At 40.5% G+C, this 18,369-nt stretch overlaps 1 protein-coding gene across 1 annotated transcript in view; it reads left to right on the top strand.

Moving 5' to 3' along the window:
• The window catches only part of LOC106138499 (protein Wnt-5b), a 53,202-nt gene extending 42,015 nt beyond the window's left edge, over positions 1-11,187 (top strand). Inside the window, exons 5-8 of the mRNA XM_013339660.2 lie at positions 5,110-5,221; positions 5,600-5,702; positions 10,542-10,699; positions 10,915-11,187. Of these exons, the coding sequence (XP_013195114.2) occupies positions 5,110-5,221; positions 5,600-5,702; positions 10,542-10,699; positions 10,915-11,112 (571 nt within the window). The 3' untranslated portion in view covers positions 11,113-11,187. The remainder of the gene's footprint in view (positions 1-5,109; positions 5,222-5,599; positions 5,703-10,541; positions 10,700-10,914) is intronic.
• Positions 11,188-18,369: the final 7,182 nt, after the last annotated feature.

Below are 18,369 nucleotides of genomic sequence, written 5' to 3'. Positions count from 1 at the left end.
TAAATTTTGATAAATGCTATGTTTAAGATTACACAGAAATTAATGAGTAATGAACAAAAGATATCTTAAAATATATATCGTATTAATATCAAAAGGATAAGCAAGTTAGGAAATAAGTATATTTTAAGTATAAAGAAAATACTCTCCTACTCAGGTGCGCGGGGCAACTTAACTTCTGATAATATATGTGATCCTAGTACCTTACGGGGCGTTATACCTTTTTCAGCGACTCAGTTTGGAACAGAGTTTCGACGTCCTGTCGTCATGGAAACCTCATTTAGAATGACTGAAACGATGGACAAAAATATATAATAAAAATTTGTCTTGTAAAATATTTTTTCTAAGTTTTTACACATTCTTTAGGCTATAAGTATAAGTAGGTAGTTAAATGTTTTATATTATTATTATTCGATATCATGAAACAGTATTCTTTTAATTAATAAGGAATGTTTATTCTTTCTATTATATTATAATCATAATTGGATACCGAATAAATGCAAACAAGTTCATGCTATTTTCTATGTTTTGCAAACAATATTGTCATATTGCGGCGATGTATGTTTCTTAGTAAATTGAAACTTACCCCGTTGGTAAAACAATGCAAAACAAACTGTAGTAAGGCATAGCAAAAGGAAAATCTAGTCATAGTTGAAAATACAAATACAATTTCTAACAAGCTCTGCTCTCCTTATACCTCCTACTATGTTCTACTACAACATCGCCGTTCTTCTTGAATAGTTTAGTAGTAAAACTACTAGGAACAGGAATTCTATAACACACCACCAAAGTGTTATGTTGCCCTAACCCTAGATTATTATTTTATTTAAATACGCCTCGCGGGCGCGGATCGGGAGTAATGAGGTTTATCCCAACCTCTTCATAGAATATGAGCGCCTAGTACTTTTCCCCCACTTTATCGAAAATTTCCCCGCGGAAAAATCAAGAGAAATTCGATCTCCGGAAACAAAAGAACAAATGGTACTTCCAAAATTTTGAATGATAAATTTATCTCTAATCAAATACCTACATAGTTTTTCAACAGAAAAATAATATGTGATGATTGTGTATAAAAAATCAGTTCAATAATCTTACTCCCTACTTTCCATATTGTGATTTTTTATGTCGTGTGTGTGGTGTAACCACCACACCTCAACAAACTAACGAATATTTTTTTGTAATTACTTTTTTATCAATGACAAATGACAACCAAACCCACCTGAAATCGTGAAACTTCAGGTAGAACTCACCTGCTTCACAACGTACCTGTGTACTAGGATCGCAACAACCGGTTGAAGGTGTCTTTACCTGTCACCTCGCCCACACACTTACCTTTTCCTACCTTAACTGAAAGCAATTTCATTCTACACGGTTGTGAGGATTTTACGTAGCATACACACTGGGAATAAAATGCCAATGTGTACCGCTTTCCCCTATATAACATAGGAAATTCTGTCTCTGTCTAACGTTCCCTTTGGTGATATCCCGAACTCTTTACACGTTTTGCATCAATGTGTGCGACGCACCTGAATTTTCCTGAAGTTACGGGAGAAAGGTGTACTCATTTTTCCTCCTCTGCGTTTCTTAGTCCCTAGTATTCAGGTGAAAGGTAAGACAGGTGAAAAATTTACCTGCTCTCTTCGATGTATTTATTATCTACGGTGTTTCCTTATCCTTACCGGTAAAAGGAAAGGTAACTTTGGATAAAAACATTAATAATACGTAATATAATGTTAAAAACATAAAAAATATTAGTAATTAATATGCACAATAAGACTTAACTGGTTATAATAATGTTGTAAAATTTGCTTCATCAAAAATTTAATTACATACATTGTTATTAATATAATCATGAAAGAGAAAAATTAGCAATAACGTTAGTTTAAGAATGTAAAGTGTAGAATTTAGGAAAAAAAAAAATTTTCTAGTTAATACTTATGTACCACCTATCGCATTAAAATGATTCTGAAAAATTCAGCTGTCAGTCAACTGAGCCTCACGGGTGTCAAAGCATGGCTAAAGACAGGTCGGGTACCAGGCCGCCATAAATGTAGAAGAGAATATTCTGAAACGTAATATATCCGTGGAACCATTATACGGGCCTACGATGTCGCTACGCCGGTCTACGAAGCTACAACCGTAGCACCGTCGCATTCGTAGCAGTATAGTCGAATTTGTGCTGAATAAAAAAAAATATGGATCAAACTCACTACATAAGTATGTACCTTCTTAATGTAGATTATGAACACCCAGTGTAAAAACGTCTAAACTTATTTAATATTTTACGCTTTATGCTTATGAATACAATTAAGCAAATTGTAATAGTAAAATGAAATAGGCTGCCCTAAAAAACTCTCTCTCCCTCATTTTTGAGTATACCCTCTGAGTTAATTGTACCCTCATCCATATGCTTCCGAGCTAGGAGTCCGCTTTTTGAAATTTCTTTCTCTTCTTAGTCCGGTCTTTGTCTTAAAATTTTAATTTCATTGACTCGCATTTCGGATGAGTACCATCTCTACCAGCGTAATTCTTCTAAAATTTTACCGTGAAACCGAAATTTTCGTGCCGCACGATATAATGAATGAAAGCAGATTGCCCAATTTTCGTACCGCATTATCAGTTACGTAGCAAACGTAGCTTCGTAGCAGTTCGTAACACCTCGTAGCCCGTAGACGACCTCCTTCGTAGGCATGCAGCCCTAGAACGTTTTCACGTACTGAAAGGGTTATACCGCGGCCTGAACAAGGATTGACTTTATTGCGTCTTCTGAATGCGGGGTATTGAAAAAAAATCTAAAGAATAATGAAAAGATTTTTTCTACTAGGGTAGACATTTGATAAATTATTATAACAATACCAATGGGCTTCAGGCATAATTAATTTTTTTTCCATTGTTTTTATTTGTCTAAAGAAAGAAAAATAAGAAAAAAATAAAAGACGTGCCACATTTTTTACTTAACTTGACGTGTAAGTTTCTCAAGATGTTAGTTTACGGTGAGGGACCGTAAGTAAACAGCAGTAAACGTACAAGCAGTCGGTAAGCACTCAAACAAATTTACATTTCGAACCGTATCTCAGAAAATAGTCATTGGTACATGGCCAATATAGCACATCACGCAATTTTAATAACGACCACCGATGCTTAGAGAATACGAAGGTTGTTTTCTAAGTGGCTTTGCATTTTTACGAAAACGGTACGATAATTAGAAAACAATAAGATAAAATAAAAAATCATACCTACAAAAAAAAAACAACTGGAAAAAAATAACGCTGCTGTATTTTATTCCAATATAAAGGAAAGTACTAGGGTAATATAAAACGCACGGTGTTATGCAAAGCGAAATTGATAAAATATTTTCGAACTTTGCAAAAGTTTGACGTTCAAATTAAGAATAATTTTCCTTTATACACACATTTTTCACAAAAACACGGAATTTTCTGCATATTTTGAGTCGACTTCACTGGGACCACAGGATTCTGAAGAGTCTTTGCTTACTGTGCTTACTTTACACCCGCCCAGTCCCGCAGCTTTTTGAACGAACCGCTTTTTTCTTTGCCGAAATATCACACTTTCTGGCCATATTACTAAGCAATCATGACCAAAAGAGACAATTAATTTTATTATGTCCTAAAACAGCGTTGCCTGGTTTGCCATACGACTTTCTTCAAAAAAGCCAAATTTTTCAGGAAAGACGTTTTTACCTCCGCATCCAATTCTCCTTCCATGTTTAAGACGAGGCTTTGTAAAAATCCATGCCTTAGTAACTAGGAGCTCATAACATTCCAGCACGTTAAAAATTGCTGATGCTTCCTGTAAAAAAGCTAATGCCATATCAAATCTAAGTGTGCCGTGATAACACAAATAGGCGGAGCTTCTGCACGCACACAATTAAATGAGAATTTTCCGAGGGAGCTTTTAAGTTTTTTATACGGTACTTTAAAAAAAGCTTTTCTGATGCGTCCGTTTGAATTTTCTTTACTGGGAAAACATGATTAGCAGTAGCTAAAGAATGATTGGAATGCAGGTTTGGAACGCTTCAGATTTGGGGATGGCCAGGGAAAGGAATGGAACTTGCTCCATAAAGGAGATTTTCCCGCATTCGAGTATTCTTTTCACTAGGCGAACATGAGCCGAAAAGGGTCGCAAGAAATTTCAAATATGCTTGAAATGTCATTCGAATTCTCAGTACAAAAAAATCTATAACGCTTGAGTTAAGTCGACATAGTATATAAAATAATTGTTAGTAATAAAATAAAATTACAAAAAATTGTTATAAAAAATGGTTATGATGGTATGGAAAAGTAGGTAAAAATAATTATTAATTGAATCTTTACCACATTGTACCTGTATTCTTTAGAAAGTTGCAGAAAAAAGCAACGAGCTAAAGCGGGTATTTTACCCGGATAACCCGGATTTAGCACGTTAAGAATGCTTAAATCCGTTACCATCGACTAAGATCCCATAAACCTAAGAGGGTTCTTAATCCTATCTTATACAAAACTATACCCAGATTTATCCGGGTTATGTCATAGTAATAGAAAGCAAAAATTAAAATTATTAAAAGGGAATTCGTTAGTGTCGATATCATTTACGACTATTATCTGATAACATATTTGGTTTTCTAATGAAAATTCTTTCCTTTTAATACATATTTGATCCAAATTCGAAGCTACTAGGAGTAACAAACAAGAGGTTTATTTCTAGTTACTCACCCCAATGTAACAATTTTTACAAATGTAAATCTAAATGCGAAAAGAAAACGGTTCATATTTGAACAAACGTATTGCTTGCTACGAATCAATACCGCGTAGACCCTCGTAGAGGGGCGTAGCCGGGTCTTTGGATAAATAACCGTCCCTTTTCCACGCGATTTCTCTTTCATACGGTCGGAAAAGCTTTCAGTTCGTACCAGGGGCTACATAAATTAGTTGGAAAAGTTCCTTGTTATGGAAGTGTTTAGAACACAGCAAATTATTTCAAGTTTCTAGGCTCTTGGTTTTAGAGACTATATTTTTTTGTTGCTTATGGTATACGAAAAATAAATTGTAAATGTCTATTAGACAGAAAATAATAGATTTAAAATATTTTTTTAAATACATTATTCTTTTCAAGATTCACTGAAGGCTTCGTCGACATTAGGGAGCGGGAGAGGAAAGTGAAAAGAGGCAGCCGCGAACAAGGGAGACAGCTGATGAACAGGCATAACAACGAGGCTGGGAGACGGGTATGAAATTAATTATCTTAATTAATGTATGTTTATTTATGAAAAAATTGTATACATTATTATATTAAGTGTCAGTATATTATTATTTCATGCCGCTTTTTTACATAATTATCTAGTTCCTTTATTAGTGTTGAATAGACCATTTATCTAGTAAGCCTTTATAAGGCTATATTACATCACGCAGCAACTATTAGGAGCGAAGAAATAATGGAAAAAGAAAATTATTCACCATTGAGGGCTTCAATGATGCCCAAAATAACTACTCCACGCGGACGGAGTCGCGGGCACAGCTAGTAAAATAAGTTTATTTGTTTGTTTTATGTACATATTAGATGTATTTTTTTTATATATTTATAATAACTTGTTTAATACCACCAGGCGGTCATAAAGAAGTCACGGGTAAACTGCAAATGCCACGGCGTATCGGGGTCCTGCAGTTTGATCACGTGCTGGCAACAACTGGCAACACTGAGAGAAATTGGTGAGTGGGATTACTTGTTTAGTCACTGGCAATTTATTTAACAACATATTTATTAATTCGTGCACGAGGTATTTTTCGATACTTTATAAAAGGTGTAATTGAGTTATGAATGTGGATGAGGCGCAAGAAGTAAGAAGGGATCGATGAAAAGATGTAGTCTTTGCCTACCCTTTTGGGAAAGAGGCGTGATTTTATGTACATACGTTTTAAAGAACCACTGCATCTTTTTCTCATGGATGTCGTTAAATGCCACTAAAGAACCTAGTGGCACTTTTTCTAGGTGCAAGTGCTAATTCCCTCAGTCGCCTCCTACTACTTCCACGAAAATCGTAAAAGTGGCCGTATTTTAAAGTGTCGAATACCACACGGCATCAACAATATCACCTGTCACACTCAATCTCTCTACTTCGTAAGGCATAAAAACAATAGAAATCTGAATAATACTCGTATTAGGCAATAGAAATGCCATAATAAATCTTAAAATGTTTATTATTATGGGACATTTCAAACATCACTTATTAATATCTCAGGATAAAAAAATATATTACCGTCTAAAAAAAAAATATTGATTGACTAATGGTTAAAAATGGCATGTTAGTTTCTTATGTGGTCCTGCGGGTAAGGAAATTGATAGGATTTCTCAATAAACGCGGGCGAAGCCGCATTCTGTTATTGTCTTATAATTATTCCTAACTCTATGATGTGAACAGTTACATTTTGCTTTTATGGTTAAACGGCAGTAAAACTAAAGCGTAATTCATTGTCACATTTAAATTATATTCCACTATTCGAAGTTTAAAATTAATGTAGTCTATATGGCGTTTTTAAAGACTACGTTCACTTTACGATCTTGCCGCTTGGCGTCGCTATTTGAATGCGAATGGATTCTTAATTTAAATTTTATTATGGTTTTAATTTTAACTGCGTTTTAACCGACTTTATTATCTATATATATAAAACTCTTCCGTTACTGAGTGACTGACTGACAGACAACGCACAGTCGAAACTACTGGTCGTAGACAGCTGAAATTTGGAATGTAGGTTCCTTGGGATATGTAGGGGAGCACTAAGAAAGGATTTTTGGAAATTCAACCCCCAAGGGGGGGAAAAGGGGTAAAAACGTTTCTATGAAAAATCTTATTCCTTGGGTTTATAAACTTGAAACTTGGCATGAACACGTACATAGGCAAGTAAATATGTTTGACATTATAAGTTTTTTCAAACTACCCTCCAATCGTGATTTAGGGGGTGCGATTGGGTGACTGATTTATTAACGCACAGCCGAAACCGCTCGGTATAGGAGTCTGAGATTTTGAACAGAGGTTCCTTTAGTAATATAAGTGAGCACTAAGAATGGATTTTTGAAATGTCAACCCCCAAGGGGGGGAAACGGGATAAACTGAGCCGGGGCTGCGGGAAAGTTCTAACGAGATACCGTGGCCCCGGAACGCAAAGGGCAACTGAAGGAACGAGGTGGGTTTTAGTCAGTAAAAGTCTGACACTCCCTTCCGTTCCACCCAGAGCGGGAGAGGTCATTTGATGATTTCCCATCCTTAAAAAAGAGACTTTGTATGACAACTTTCAGTCGTCTCTTTAACATACATAATAACATACATAATTATGTACATACATGCATAACATTAATAACATCACGCCTTTAAATCCCTATTTTGTGTTAACACTACCCATACAAACAGCTACGAAATTTGTCCGCATCCATTTTCACCTAAATTCTTAACGTTAATGAGATTTACTTTTTATTATCAGGTCAACCTAATAGCCTCACATGTACGTATAACTTCGTAAGAATTTTCTTTCAACTCCTAACCGTTGAGGAGTTGTACCTTCCATCATCAGCTCATTCACATGGGATGATGACTATCAGACGCAAATACTTAAACAGATCTATGAAATTGTCAAAAACGTAATTGCCTGTAAATTTGAGGTTTGCCCTTGATTTCCCTGGAATACCATCATCAGATCCTGACTAGGTAACAACGGGACCAACTTGAAAGTATACTCTACCGAACAAAAAAAGAATCACGTAAATCGGTCCATAAATCTCGGCGTAATCGGTATGCATAAATAAAACACCCGAATTTTATTTTCTACAAGATTTCAGCCTGTGGAAGAAAAAGCCCTGTCGAGATCATTAAAAAACGCTATATATAACCGAATTACACGTGGGCGAAGCCGCGGGCGGAAAGCTAGTTATTTAGTAAGACTGTAGTAATCTTCATTAAGTTATGAATATTATGGAAGGTAAGTTTTATTTACGCAATGTGAATCGTTATACTTTCTAACTATTTCATAGATTCTTTATAATCTAAGAGGTATGTATGCTAGACTAACACGTCATGATGTAAGTAACTATGCACTACAATTAACATTTTATCAAAGTATCTATAATCTAGTAAACTATTTGAAGAAGTGCCTAACATTATACTAGAGAGCGCCTGCGGCTTCGCCTGCGAAAAAGGGTAATAACGTTCCCACTGAAATTTCTAAAATTCTTTCTTAGCAGATACCCACATCATAACAACTTTCTGCATGCCAAATTTCAGCTCGATCGGTCTAGTTGTTTGATGAGTTGAAGCCGTGCGTTCATAGATCAGTCAGTCAATCAGTCACCTTTACATAAATAGATAAACAGATGGTTTTATGGTAGATAGAGGGTTTTCATAGGTAAAAACCGAAATACAGAATGAACTAGGAAATAAAGTTATACATATTGCTATGTATTCTCATAAATCTATAATTACCTACTACACAGATACCAGGGCTCCATAAAACTATTGAGGGTAAATGGTCACTTATTAGTTGCATTGCATCTAATAGAGGTAATTTGGTCACCGAATCAATTTTCCCTTTTTTGGGACATTTGCCTCGGCAACTGCTAGATTAGCTTTTTGCTTGCATCTAATTGTTGCCATTTGGTGAGCATTTGTTACCAGTTAAAGGAATTTCGATATTATACAATGTAAAAATAAGCTTCTTAATAAACACAAAATATTTTACAACATATTACTTGTTAAATATTTTGTGTTTTTAACAACATACTTGCTACTAATTTTCAATATTTATACTATAAATTCGCAAGTAACTCTGTCTGTCTGTTATGTTTTCACGCCTGAAACCTCTTTTCAGCATTGAACCGATTTTAATAAAATTTGGCACAAAGACTGAATTGATTCTGAGGAAGGACAAAGAGTTATTTTTGCAAAAAAGGAACCACGCAAATGTAGTTCCGGGCAAAAATTAGTTTTACGAACACCAAAAATAAATTCCCATGAAAACGAAAAGAAAAAACAAATGATATAAGTTCGAAACTTTACAATAGACGGATTTAACTATTTATTAGTTCCGTATTACATCCACAGTAATAAACATAAATTGAACTAAGCTAAGATAATACCTGCAATTTAAATTACAAGAAATAAAACGTGTATATTTAGACGCCATCTTGTGGGTGGGCAAGTAAATCAACTCCCACGCAACGCATAGAAGGAAGAGATCATTGATATTCTATTAGAGCGCGCGTGTTGGGCTCTAAGGGTCACAATCAAAACATTGACAAGGCTTTATATACCTTCTTTCTTGTTCCTCAAGTTTAGATATGGGAAGATGCCTTGTCAATTTTAATTAAATAATGTTCTACACACATGTGTTACTAATTAGTATTCTATCGCTAATGAATAATATCCAAACCTCTAACTTTACGTCTGGGAATTCCTATAGAAACGACATCCAGGGCAAAAGTCTGAATATTTGATTTTTGACTTGTGAACCCTCACCAATGTTCCACCGTTCTAATACTACTACTGGCTGCTTCTACTCACTGTTTTAAAACTGACATTTGTTTATGAAATAACTAGCTAACATGTCACCGCGACTTTGTCGCCGTAAATGTTCCCTGAAAAAGCTGATCCCCTGTATTGTTCCTTGAGGGGCGGGGTTCAAATATATTTCAGGTCTGCCTAATTCATGTGAAAAAAATACATTCAAAATGGACCAATAGTTTTCGCGTTTTGCGAGTAGATGGATATGGATGTCTGATTTGCATTGCGCACTCTTCCGACTAAACAAGAATCAATATCTATAACCTGTGTCATAGATACAATCTGCCAATACTATCTCAACAGGATAAGTAATGTTGCAATTCGAAATTAAATTTTGTTGTTAAATTATTATGGTGAGCTATACAATTATTGAGCTAAATTGAAGTGGGTTTTATCACATATTTTCTCTCTCTCATATTTGTGTGTTCTCAGTAACATCCTCCGCCATTATGGTTTGGGGCTTGACCGCTTTCCGACGTTCCTTTTTTAACGGTTAATTTATCTACGTATTAGATATCAGATTCTAAGGCAATAATCATAAATCTCGAAGGAATGTCTTATTATTACAGACGTAAAGTAACTTAGTTCTCGTTTCAGTGTTTCCAAAACATGCTTTAAGACGACTATATCAGTTAATTAAGACTATAAAAGTCTCAATTATGCGTCGTGTGCCTAGATGATTCACTGCATTGATTCTTTAAAAAAAACATATGTTAGTAAACTACAAATCTCAAAACATGATATCAACATTTTGCCTCGATAGAAAAAATCACAAATGTATGGTATGTAAATGTATGTTTCAATAAGCAGAACTTTATAAAAATTTATTAATTTTGCATGCATTTTTTTGCATTACCTTATGTATCAAACAATTTACTAGCGTAATACTGCTTGTTTTTTTTTATTTAAAGCTTTATTTAGGGAACTGAGATGACATTGTCTATGAGAATAAGGTTCATAAGCATACTTTATGTTTGAATGATTTTTCATACATTTCCAGGGGACTATTTACGTGACAAATATGACGGTGCCACGGAAGTGAAGGTGTCTCGGCGTGGCAAGCTCCGCCTCAGCGACCCTCACTACAGCCTGCCCACAGCCCAGGACCTCGTGTATTTGGAGGACTCGCCTAACTACTGCGTTAGAAACGATTCCTTGGTTTGTCATTATGTGCAATTAACATATTTTATTTATTTTTATAATTTTCCTAGCTGTGCCCGCGACAAAAGTAAAAGCCTAGGACCTCGTGACCTCATCTTGATTCTGGAGGACTCCCCTAACTATTTACTAGTATGTAGTTTTTATTCCAAATAAAAGAGTGAGAGGGTTTCTCAAGAGGTTCATTTTTTATTTTCTTCCCTTTAAAATTCCAGGGTTCTCTCGGTACGTCGGGCCGCGAATGTAACAGGACTTCAGCTGGTATAGACGGTTGTTCATTGCTCTGCTGTGGTCGAGGGTACAACACCAAGAGGATCGTCATCAAGGAACGGTGCGGCTGCAAATTCCACTGGTGTTGCCGAGTGGAATGCAATACGTGTGTGAAAACGTTGGAGATGCACACTTGCAAGTGAACTCTCTTTGTTACATGTAATCGAATGATTATGTGGCGACATCTCTACGCCACAAGTCACAAAAACAAAATCACGTGATGCTATCAGTCGAACACAGCAAAGAGTCTAACACAACTCCGACACAACATCGTTGGAGCCGCGGTTCGCCAAGCGTAACACCTAGCCTGGCGGAAAATCATGATGATATTAATCAAAGTCTAGACTATTATAAGTCACCTTCACGATAAGTTGTGGATGATGTGAGTCTAGGCCCAGAACTGCCGCTTACATCCTAAAACACACATCCACAATAGGGATGTGGACTGTACTCAAATAAGTATAAAATTTTACCACGAAAAGGTAGTTTCTATAGTAAAAATAATAAAAAACACAATATTTTCCTCAAAAAACAAGGGATTATTTTTTTATTTAATAAAATGTTGTGGCTACCAGCATACTTACCATCAAGTACCAACATACTTACCAACAAGATTACCTTACCCATTACCGAGCACAACCATTACCTTCATAATATTTACCATCATAATACCAAAACATTACCAGGATATAATAGATATAATACATATATATATAAGAGATGAATAAAACAAATCAAGCACTTTAATATCATGCCGACTTCGTTGCCCAGAAACCAGAAGAAGCTAGTTCTGAAAAGAACTGTTTGTGAGCGCGTGCACATGGACATGCCACACATCGTGCATCAGCAGTTCTTCCAGGCAGCATCAGCATCTTCACACGCCAATTCTCCACACTGCATTATTGTCCATCGGATCTCCGTCCGAAACAACACAACAAACTCAAGAGTTCGACGCACACACTGCACTTCGCGCGAGCTTCACGAGCGCGACCTCACGCCGCGAGTTCAAATTACCACTGAGGCGGGGAGCAAGCAGCAAGACGGTTTTATACGCAAGCAAGTTTCACCCAACAAACATCGCGTGCACACCGCACGTAGCGCCCTCGGCGCGCCTGCGGCCGCACCGGGCGTCACAGAAACTCAAGCTCGACACGTGTAGCGGAAACGAGATGGAGCTATCCACACTCAAGAGACAGCAATGCAAAATTCTCAGAAATCTATGCAAATCAATTTTATTATCCTCAAAAACTTTTAGATAGATTTCCTTTTGTAAATACGCTCACACTATTGGCTATAATTCGATATTTCTGATTTGTTAAAAATAATCTCTCTTCATCATTGGTAATAATTCCGTATTTATGATTCGTCCATGCATTTTCCATTGTAAATAGTTTTATATAAATATGTCTCAATTTTGTAAATAAATCATTCCATTCTCACCTTCTGAAACGGAGTATTATTCTGAACTACAAACCCTGGAGAATCTCTCTCTCTCCAAATTGGTGACCTCCGACTGAACAACATCAAGAAGAAGAATCCCTGCTCGTCGGCTCAGCGGAAAAATTCCTGAAAAAAGAAAATTTCAACGCGGAATCTCTGCCCGACTGCAACAAAAGAAGGAATCATCATGGACGCCGAAAAATCTGCCGCAAATGCCGCCGCCGCCGCCGCATCGCAGTCCACACAGCCCGATCAAGCCCACGTCCACAACCAGCCCGAAATCGCCAACATATCCCTCGCTCTGCGGATACCACCATTCTGGCGCGACCGACCACGTCTATGGTTCTACAGTTTCGAGGCTGCCACCCACGACCAAAAGAAGGGTGAACAGAAGATGGCGCAGATGGTCATCGCTCGTCTCGAAAAACAAGACATAGAGCAAATCAGCGACCTCCTCTACAATCCGCCAGAGACGAACCCATACCAGGCTATCAAGGAGCGTCTCATCACCGCCTACGAAGAATCGGACAGCCGGCAATTCCAAAAGCTTCTGTCCGAAATGGAACTAGGCGACCAGAAGCCGACCCACCTGCTACGACGGATGCGCGATCTCGCTCGAGACAGAATTCCCGACACCACACTACGACTCATGTGGACCAACCACCTACCGGCACATATTCGCTCTGTCCTCGCCGTAAGCGAATCATTCAGCACGACAACCGCACTAGAAGAGCTTGCCCTACTTGCCGACAAAATGATGGAGCAACATCGGGAAATTTCCGCCGTCAATAATAGGTACTACATCGTCGCCATCATCATCACAAGCCCAGTCATCATCGCAATCGTCAGATACACAATTTCTCATAAACGAATTAAGAAAACTTTCCGTCGAAATCGCCGAACTGAAATCAAGACCGCCATACAACAACAACAACAACAATTATCGAAGAAAACGATCCCAGTCCCGGAACCGCAACTATTCTCGTCCCAACTCACGTGACAATTCGCCATCGCCGTATTGTTTCTACCATCGACGTTTTGGAGCACAAGCGAGAAAATGTACATCGCCCTGTTCCTACATCACGAAAACCGAGAAGCCGGAAAACTAGACCGAACGTTGGCCGAGGCGGAACCCAGCGTTCTCCCATGCACATACCGCCTATTCGTCACAGACAAGAAAACTGGTTTATCTTTCCTGGTGGACACCGGCGCGAACATTTCAGCTATACCTAGGCTAAAAACCAGCCTAACTAAGCCGCTACCCTACAAGCTGTACGCCGCCAACAACACCGTCATATCAACATACGGCGAAAAAACACTCGAACTCGATCTCAACCTACGTCGTCCATACAAGTGGAAATTCATCGTCGCAGACGTATCGAAGCCGATCCTGGGAGCCGATTTTCTCAAACATCATCAACTCATCGTCGATCTCAAAAACAAAAGACTAATCGACAACGTTACAAGTCTAAAGGTCAACGCCCCTGTTCGAGCAACATCTGTACCTACAATACGCAGTATTGACTCGAATAATTCGTATCACGCGATACTCGCCGATTATCCCGGAATTACTCGTCTCACCGCAATGAATATAAACAATAGCAAGATCAACGTTCAACATTACATCGAAACCGAAGGTCAACCTGTCCACTGCCGAGCTCGTCCCATACCACCTCATCGCTACGAGAAAGTCAAACAAGAGTTCCAAAACATGATCGAACAAGGACTTTGTCGACCCAGCAAGAGCCCATGGTCATCACCACTTCACGTCGTACCAAAGAAGAACGGAGACATCAGAGTCTGTGGTGATTATCGCCGTCTAAACGCGATCACCAAACCCGACCGCTATCCAGTTCCAAGGGTTAAAGACTTCACCTACCAGCTTGCCGGGAAGACCATATTCTCAGTTTTGGATTTAAATCGAGCTTATCAACAACTGATGGTTCGTGAGGAAGACATCGAGAAGACAGCCATCATCACACCGATGGGACTATTCGAATTCCCACGAATGTGTCCAGGTCTCAAGAACGCAGGCCAAACCTTCCAACGTTTCATCCACCAAGTACTCAAAGGACAACCTTTCGTCTTTCCATTCATCGACGACGTACTCATAGCATCAGAGAACGAAACCCAGCACCGTGAACACCTACGGCAAGTACTCGAACGACTTGAAGAACATGGCATTACCATCAACCCAGCAAAATGTCACTTTGGCCAACCCGAAGTAAAGTTCTTGGGCTACATCGTATCCAAAGATGGTATCAAACCACCAGCTGAAAAGGTAGACATCATCTCCAAATACCCCAAGCCCAACACTATCGAAGAGCTACGTCGTTTTCTCGGTATGTTGAATTTCTACCGCAATCACATACCTAACGCCGCATTTATCCAAGCACCACTCAATGCACATCTCCACAACGTCAAGAAACGTGACAAAACCGTCATACAATGGACACAAGAGTCATCGGACGCATTCGAAGCATGTAAAAACAGCATATGCAACGCTGCTTTACTCGCCCACCCGTCCCACGATGCTACTTACGCCCTATTTTGCGACGCTTCGGATAAATCAGCTGGCGCCGTGCTACAACAATACATCGACGAAAAATGGCAACCACTTGGCTATTTTTCTAAGAAGTTTTCCAGCGCACAAACAAAATATTCAACATACGACAGAGAACTACAAGCAATCTACATGGCCGTAAAACACTTCCGAAAAATGTTCGAGGGACGTCCACTGATCATTTTCACCGATCACAAACCTCTTACGTTCGCTATGCACAAAATAACGTCGACTACAGAAACGCCACGCCGTACCCGACAACTCCTATTCATCAGTGAGTTCACAACCGACATACGCCATGTGAGCGGAAAAAATAACATCGTAGCCGATGCCCTAAGTCGCATAGAAGCAGTATCGTTCCCGTCTACAATCAATTACGAGGAAATTGCAAAAGCTCAACACGAAGACACATCTGTACCCGACTTACAAAAACAAGACAACATCTGTCTCAAGAAAATCATCATTCCCAACACCGACGTCGAACTCTACTGCGAAACATCAACATCGAACATACGACCATACATCCCCGAACAATATCGTGAAGAAGTATTCAAGAGTGTACACAACATCAACCACCCCGGTACACGCACAACACGGAAGATGGCATCTCAAAAATATTTTTGGCCGTCAATGAATAGCGACATCTCAAGATGGACGAAAAGCTGCATCGATTGTCAAAAAAACAAAGTTCAACGCCATACCTACAGCGAAGTTTCGAAATTCCCGCCAACTGAACGTTTTCGACACGTACACGTGGACATCGTCGGACCGCTACCTACGACGCCTCAAGGTTATCGCTACCTAGTAACCATGATTGACCGCGAAACGAAATGGCCCGAAGCAATACCTACCGAAGAAATAACAGCTGACAAAGTTACCGAAGTAATTTACAACCACTGGATTACGAGATTCGGATGCCCTACAACACTCACCAGCGACCAAGGACGTCAGTTCGAAAGTCAACTTTTCAACAACCTTATGAAGCTTATGGGAATCACGAAAAATCGCACTACGGCATACCATCCGCAAGCAAACGGTATTGTCGAACGCTGGCACAGAACACTGAAGACCGCACTACGCACCCGGCTATCAAGTTCAAGGTCATGGATCGACGAGTTACCTACAGTCCTATTCGGATTACGCGCCACCCTACGCACAGACGCTGAAGTTAGCCCAGCCGAACTCACATATGGCTATAACTTACGTCTACCGGGTGAATTTTTCACTACGTCATCAATACCTACATCAATGGACTACAACTTCGTCGAAAAACTACGATCTACTATCAAAGAACATAGCCCGCAACAGTCAACAGTACATCACAACAGCAATCCACGCATCTTCATTCATAAAGACCTACAAGATTGCACACACGTATTTGTTCGTGTCGACGCCGTTAAGAAGTCACTTCAATCACCATACGAAGGCCCTTATCGAGTTATCAAGAGACTAACGGACAAGTACTACACAATTCAACTACCGGATCGCGAGTCAAACATTTCAATCGACCGACTCAAACCTGCCTACCTATTGCAAGACGACGACATCGCAAATTCATCAACAATGTCAACACAAGTTCAAGCTCAAGCTACACTAGGTCAAGGTCAAGCTATCACTAAGGCACAGGCGCAAGAAAGTACCTCACCACAGAAAATTCCCGCTCCGGTTAATACGAGCAACATGACACCACAGCAAACGGACAAGAAAACTCGTGTCGGCCGTGCCGTCAGGTTGCCGGTACGTTTCACTTGAGGGGGAGTACTGTGGCTACCAGCATACTTACCATCAAGTACCAACATACTTACCAACAAGATTACCTTACCCATTACCGAGCACAACCATTACCTTCATAATATTTACCATCATAATACCAAAACATTACCAGGATATAATAGATATAATACATATATATATAAGAGATGAATAAAACAAATCAAGCACTTTAATATCATGCCGACTTCGTTGCCCAGAAACCAGAAGAAGCTAGTTCTGAAAAGAACTGTTTGTGAGCGCGTGCACATGGACATGCCACACATCGTGCATCAGCAGTTCTTCCAGGCAGCATCAGCATCTTCACACGCCAATTCTCCACACTGCATTATTGTCCATCGGATCTCCGTCCGAAACAACACAACAAACTCAAGAGTTCGACGCACACACTGCACTTCGCGCGAGCTTCACGAGCGCGACCTCACGCCGCGAGTTCAAATTACCACTGAGGCGGGGACGACGACGAGGGGTCTTCCCAAACTCCTTGTGCAGGAGTTGGAGCGAGTGGTCAGGGTCTTTTTACCCTCTTCACTGGTTTCATCGCTGCCTACAGCTGTAGGCAGGTCAATGGGGCGGCCGTGGCGGCCTGGGTCATCTTCTTCTATCTTCTGGGAGTTCCCATCGGCGGCGGCGTCGTCACTGAGCGACGACGTCTGCCGCAAGGCAGCGAGGTGAGGGCTTCACGCGACGGTCCGGAGGGCGGGCATGGAGCGGCGCGATGCCGCGCAGGTGGGCGTGCGATGATGCGTCCGCCCTCTCAAACATCTTCGTGGCCAGCCTGGCCACAAAGTCGTCTAGGCCCTCCCACTTCAAGTCCCTGAGGATTGTCGAGTTCCTCACGTAGCGCGGGGCTCCGACGACTGCTCTGAGACTGAGGTTCTCCTGGGCTCTGAGTCTTCTTCTGTTGGTCTCAGAGCAGTAGGCGTACCACGCCGGGGCCGCATACGTGAGGCGGGATCTGACATATGTTCGGTAGATCCCGAGCTTCGTCCTCAGGGGGAGGCTGGAGGAGAGGACTGCGTAGAGCTTCCCCCTGGCTGCCTTGGTCTTCGCGACGACGTCTCCCACGTGCTTCTTGAACGTGAGACGCCGATCTATGGTAACTCCCAGATATTTGACATGTGGCCGCCACGGCACCGATTCGCCGAGCAGTCGCAGTGGAGGCGGGTGGGGTCTTGTCCCCGTCATGATAGCTTGTGTCTTGCCGACGTTCACCGAGAGCCTCCATTTGGAGAGCCAGCCCGGCAGAGCCTCGAGTGTGGGCTGCAGCCTCTTGGCGGCGTACAGCGGGCGAATAGACGACGCGTAGTACGCCGCATCGTCAGCGTACAGCGCTAGCTCCACCTGGCCGACGGCAGGGATGTCGTCGGTGAACGCGGCATAGCAGGCCGGGGACAGACAGCTTCCTTGCGGGACTCCGGCGCGCACAGGGCGCACGGAGGAGACGGCGTCTTCCACTGCGACGTGGACTCGGCGATCAGTGAGGAAGGAGGCCAAGACCCTGACCAATCTTGGGGGCACTTGGGCCTCCGACAGCTTGTACAGCAGCCCCTCGTGCCATACCCTGTCGAAGGCCATTTCCATATCAAGGAACACGGCAGCCACGCATTCCTTTTTATTATGGCTT

This window comes from Amyelois transitella, chromosome 26 (genome assembly GCF_032362555.1).
Source record: "Amyelois transitella isolate CPQ chromosome 26, ilAmyTran1.1, whole genome shotgun sequence".
Taxonomy (NCBI): Eukaryota; Metazoa; Arthropoda; class Insecta; order Lepidoptera; family Pyralidae; genus Amyelois; species Amyelois transitella.
The sequence above is the reverse complement of the archived record's forward strand: the minus strand, read 5'-3'. Positions and strand labels throughout refer to the sequence as shown.